The sequence below is a fragment of the Leuresthes tenuis genome, unplaced genomic scaffold (assembly GCF_036924035.1).
Source record: "Leuresthes tenuis unplaced genomic scaffold, fLeuTen1.0.hap1 SCAF_4, whole genome shotgun sequence".
NCBI lineage: Eukaryota > Metazoa > Chordata > Actinopteri > Atheriniformes > Atherinopsidae > Leuresthes > Leuresthes tenuis.
Window position 1 is genome coordinate 1,128,060 of NW_027325358.1, and position 3,748 is coordinate 1,131,807.

Sequence of the window (3,748 nt, forward strand, 5' to 3'; positions counted from 1 at the left end):
CAACCCCTCTCAAGGAGACTGGTTCTGGAGCCCAAGCTTTGTGTCAAGGTGAATCCGACTATATCTAGCCGGAACCTCTCACCAGCTTAGGCTCCTTCCCCAACAGAGAGTCCCAAGAGCCAGCTTCAGTAGCCGAGTATCAGACCGCCAAGGTCTCCGCCTTCGGCTGCAACTCAGCTCACACTGCACCCAAACATACACATCATCTTCTAATGAACATTTCATGTTTTCTCCTGCAGATGCTCCAAAGCTTCCCTCTGTGTCAGTGAGGCCCTCTGAGGTAGAGGAGGGCAGTTCAGTGACTCTGACCTGCAGCAGTGATGCTAACCCAGCAGCTCAGTACACCTGGTACAAGGAGGATCGAACACCGCTTCATGGAGCAGGAGGAACCTACAATTTCCCCTCCATCAGCTCTGAGGATGAAGGGATCTACTACTGCGAGTGTGAGAATCAGTTTGGACGGATCAACTCTTCGTCTCTCTCCTTAAATGTTCAGTGTAAGTCACATGAGGCTGTTTTGTTTTTGTGAAAGAAGAGTTTCCTCCAATAATTTAGAACATTTCTAATAATTTCAATGATGTGTTTCTGCTTACATGTTCTCCTGCAGATGCTCCAAAGCTTCCCTCTGTGTCAGTGAGGCCCTCTGAGGTAGAGGAGGGCAGTTCAGTGACTCTGACCTGCAGCAGTGATGCTAACCCAGCAGCTCAGTACACCTGGTACAAAGATGGTTATAAACGTCCCAGTGAAGACTCACAGCTCTTCTTCAGCTCCATCCAGTCCTCTGACTCTGGACAGTATTACTGTTCAGCTGAAAACAAGCTGGGGAAGTGGTCTGCCTCCTCCTTTATTGATGTGAAATGTGAGTAAAAGAAATGAGATTCATGAACATGTTTCCTTCAGCTCTGTCTGTTTAACGCGGACATTCTGCTGCTGGAGTTCACTGAGCAGCTTAAAGAGGAAGTTTTATTCCCAGTCGGCTCCCAGAAATACGTTCAGGATATTCCCCGTCCCCGGCCACTTCCTCCAGCTCTTCCAGGGGGACCCGAGGCGTTCCCAGAACAGCCGAGAGACATAGTCTCTCCATAATGTCCTGGGTCTTCCCCGGGTCTCCTCCCAGTGGGACGGGCCCAGAACACCTCACCAGGGAGGCGTCCAGGAGGCATCCTAACCAGATGCCACCTCATCTGACTCCTTTCAATGCGGAGGAGCAGCGGTTCTACTCCGAGCCCCTCCCAGATGACTGAGCCCCTCATCCTATCTCCAAGGAAGAGCCAAGACACCCTGTGTCTTCGGCTGCTTGTATCCACGATCTCGTTCTTTCGGTCACTGCCCACAGCTCGTCACCAGAGGTGAGGGTAGGAATGCAGATTGACCAGTAAATAGAGAGCTTCGCCTTCTGGCTCAGCTCCTTCTTCACCAGGAGAGGCCGATGCAGAGCCTGCATCACTGCTAACACCGCACTGATCCGCCTGTCAATCTCCCGCTCCATTCATCCCTCACTGTGAACAAGAACCCGAGATACTTTAACTCCTCCACTTGGGGCAGGATCTCATTCCAGACCCGGAGAGGGCACCTTTTCCGGCTGAGGACCATGGTCTTGGATTTGGAGGGACTGATTCTCATCTCATCTGCTTCACACTCGGCTGAGAACTGCTCCAGTGAGAGCTGAAGATCATGGCCCGACGATGCTAACAGAACCACATCATCTGCAAAAGCAGAGACCCGATTCTGAGGTCACCAAACCGTTAAGAGATCCCTCAACACCCTGGCTGTACCTGGTAATTCTGTCCATAGAAATTCTGAACAGAATTGGTGACAAAGGGCAGCCCTGACGGAGTCCAACTCTCACCGGAAACACGTCCGACTTACTGCCGGCAATGCGGACCAAACTCTGACACCGGCCATACAGACCGAGCAGCCCCTATAAAGGGATCCGACACTCCATACTCCCGGAGCAACTTACGGCCACAGCTCCGGTCAGCCGTCTTAACAATGGAGGCACGGAACATGGCCCATTCGGACTCAATGTCCCCCACCTCCCCCGGGACATGGTTGAACGTTATGGACAGTCCATGATGAGCACAGAAGTCCAACAACTGAACACCACTCTGATTCAGATTGAGAGGGCCGTTCCTCCCAATCACGCCCTTCCAGGTCTCACTGTCATTGCCCAGGTGAGTACTGAAGACCCCAAGCAGAATGAGGGGGTCTCACTCTCCTGGGACTCCAAAAAGGGCGGGTACTCTAAACTGCTGTTTGGTGCATGAGCACAAACAGCTTTTAGGGCCCGTCCCCCCACCCGAATGTGGAGGGAGGCTACCTTCTCATCCACCGGGGTAAACCCTAATGTGCGGGCACACAGCTGGGGGGCATGAGTATGCCCACACCCTGCGCCTCTCACCACGGCCAACTCCAGAGTCAAAGAGACTCCAACCCCTCTCAAGGAGACTGGTTCTGGAGCCCAAGCTTTGTGTCAAGGTGAATCCGACTATATCTAGCCGGAACCTCTCACCAGCTTAGGCTCCTTCCCCAACAGAGAGTCCCAAGAGCCAGCTTCAGTAGCCGAGTATCAGACCGCCAAGGTCTCCGCCTTCGGCTGCAACTCAGCTCACACTGCACCCAAACATACACATCATCTTCTAATGAACATTTCATGTTTTCTCCTGCAGATGCTCCAAAGCTTCCCTCTGTGTCAGTGAGGCCCTCTGAGGTAGAGGAGGGCAGTTCAGTGACTCTGACCTGCAGCAGTGATGCTAACCCAGCAGCTCAGTACACCTGGTACAAGGAGGATCGAACACCGCTTCATGGAGCAGGAGGAACCTACAATTTCCCCTCCATCAGCTCTGAGGATGAAGGGATCTACTACTGCGAGTGTGAGAATCAGTTTGGACGGATCAACTCTTCGTCTCTCTCCTTAAATGTTCAGTGTAAGTCACATGAGGCTGTTTTGTTTTTGTGAAAGAAGAGTTTCCTCCAATAATTTAGAACATTTCTAATAATTTCAATGATGTGTTTCTGCATACATGTTCTCCTGCAGATGCTCCAAAGCTTCCCTCTGTGTCAGTGAGGCCCTCTGAGGTAGAGGAGGGCAGTTCAGTGACTCTGACCTGCAGCAGTGATGCTAACCCAGCAGCTCAGTACACCTGGTACAAGGAGGAGGAAGAGTCACCAAAAGCTTCAGGACAGAACTTCACCATCACTGACGTCAGACCTGAACACAGTGGAAATTATTCCTGTGAAGCTCAGAACACGAGAGGAAGTCAGCGCTCCACAGTTGCTCTGACGGTTGTTCCAGGTGATCTTTTATATTCAGTTAATATTTCATGTGGTTTTAATGACTGATTGGCTGTAACGAGGTCATGTGACTCGGGTCGTTTTTGCTTCACAGCACCTAGAAGTTGCACGACCTCCTTCCAGATCATCTTTTCATAATGTTGACATTGTACCATAACTGTAAATATGCTGTAAATAAGTAGAAGTTCATCATGTTTGATTTTCATATCTGAAAAAAAAAAATCAAAGTGGATAGAAGTCCAGCATCTGTCCAGCAGATTGGTTCCAGATAATAACACAACATTTCTTCACTAGAACACTTTTATTGTTTCCTGGTTGGCTTCAGGCAGCAACATGACTTTGTTTGGGTCAGAAAACAATCATATTTAGGGCTAAAATACATTCTTTTTACGAGGCATCCTTCAGCATCATCAACGCCATTTTTCACATGCAGTTGCTCTCATGACCACTAGAG

At 50.2% G+C, this 3,748-nt stretch overlaps 2 protein-coding genes across 2 annotated transcripts; both read left to right on the top strand.

The window, feature by feature from the left end:
• Positions 1-223: 223 nt before the first annotated feature.
• On the top strand, positions 224-2,267 carry LOC140305172 (B-cell receptor CD22-like). Its single transcript, XM_072383928.1, has 3 exons — positions 224-497; positions 608-859; positions 2,155-2,267. The coding sequence occupies exons 1-3, from the start codon at positions 224-226 to the stop codon at positions 2,265-2,267; spliced, it is 639 nt and encodes a 212-aa protein (XP_072240029.1).
• Positions 2,268-2,653: 386 nt separating this feature from the next.
• On the top strand, positions 2,654-3,432 carry LOC140305174 (B-cell receptor CD22-like). Its single transcript, XM_072383929.1, has 3 exons — positions 2,654-2,927; positions 3,038-3,295; positions 3,389-3,432. Exons 1-3 carry the CDS (start codon positions 2,654-2,656, stop codon positions 3,430-3,432), a joined length of 576 nt encoding a protein of 191 aa, XP_072240030.1.
• Positions 3,433-3,748: the final 316 nt, after the last annotated feature.

Coding starts and splice junctions, on each gene's coding strand:
- LOC140305172 (XM_072383928.1), top strand. CDS start 224: ATGTTTTCTCCTGCAGATGCTCCAAAGCTTCCCTCTGTGTCAGTGAGG. Junction 498..607: donor TCTCTCCTTAAATGTTCAGT/GTAAGTCACATG, acceptor GTTCTCCTGCAG/ATGCTCCAAAGCTTCCCTCT. Junction 860..2,154: donor CTCCTTTATTGATGTGAAAT/GTGAGTAAAAGA, acceptor ACGCCCTTCCAG/GTCTCACTGTCATTGCCCAG.
- LOC140305174 (XM_072383929.1), top strand. CDS start 2,654: ATGTTTTCTCCTGCAGATGCTCCAAAGCTTCCCTCTGTGTCAGTGAGG. Junction 2,928..3,037: donor TCTCTCCTTAAATGTTCAGT/GTAAGTCACATG, acceptor GTTCTCCTGCAG/ATGCTCCAAAGCTTCCCTCT. Junction 3,296..3,388: donor TGCTCTGACGGTTGTTCCAG/GTGATCTTTTAT, acceptor TTTGCTTCACAG/CACCTAGAAGTTGCACGACC.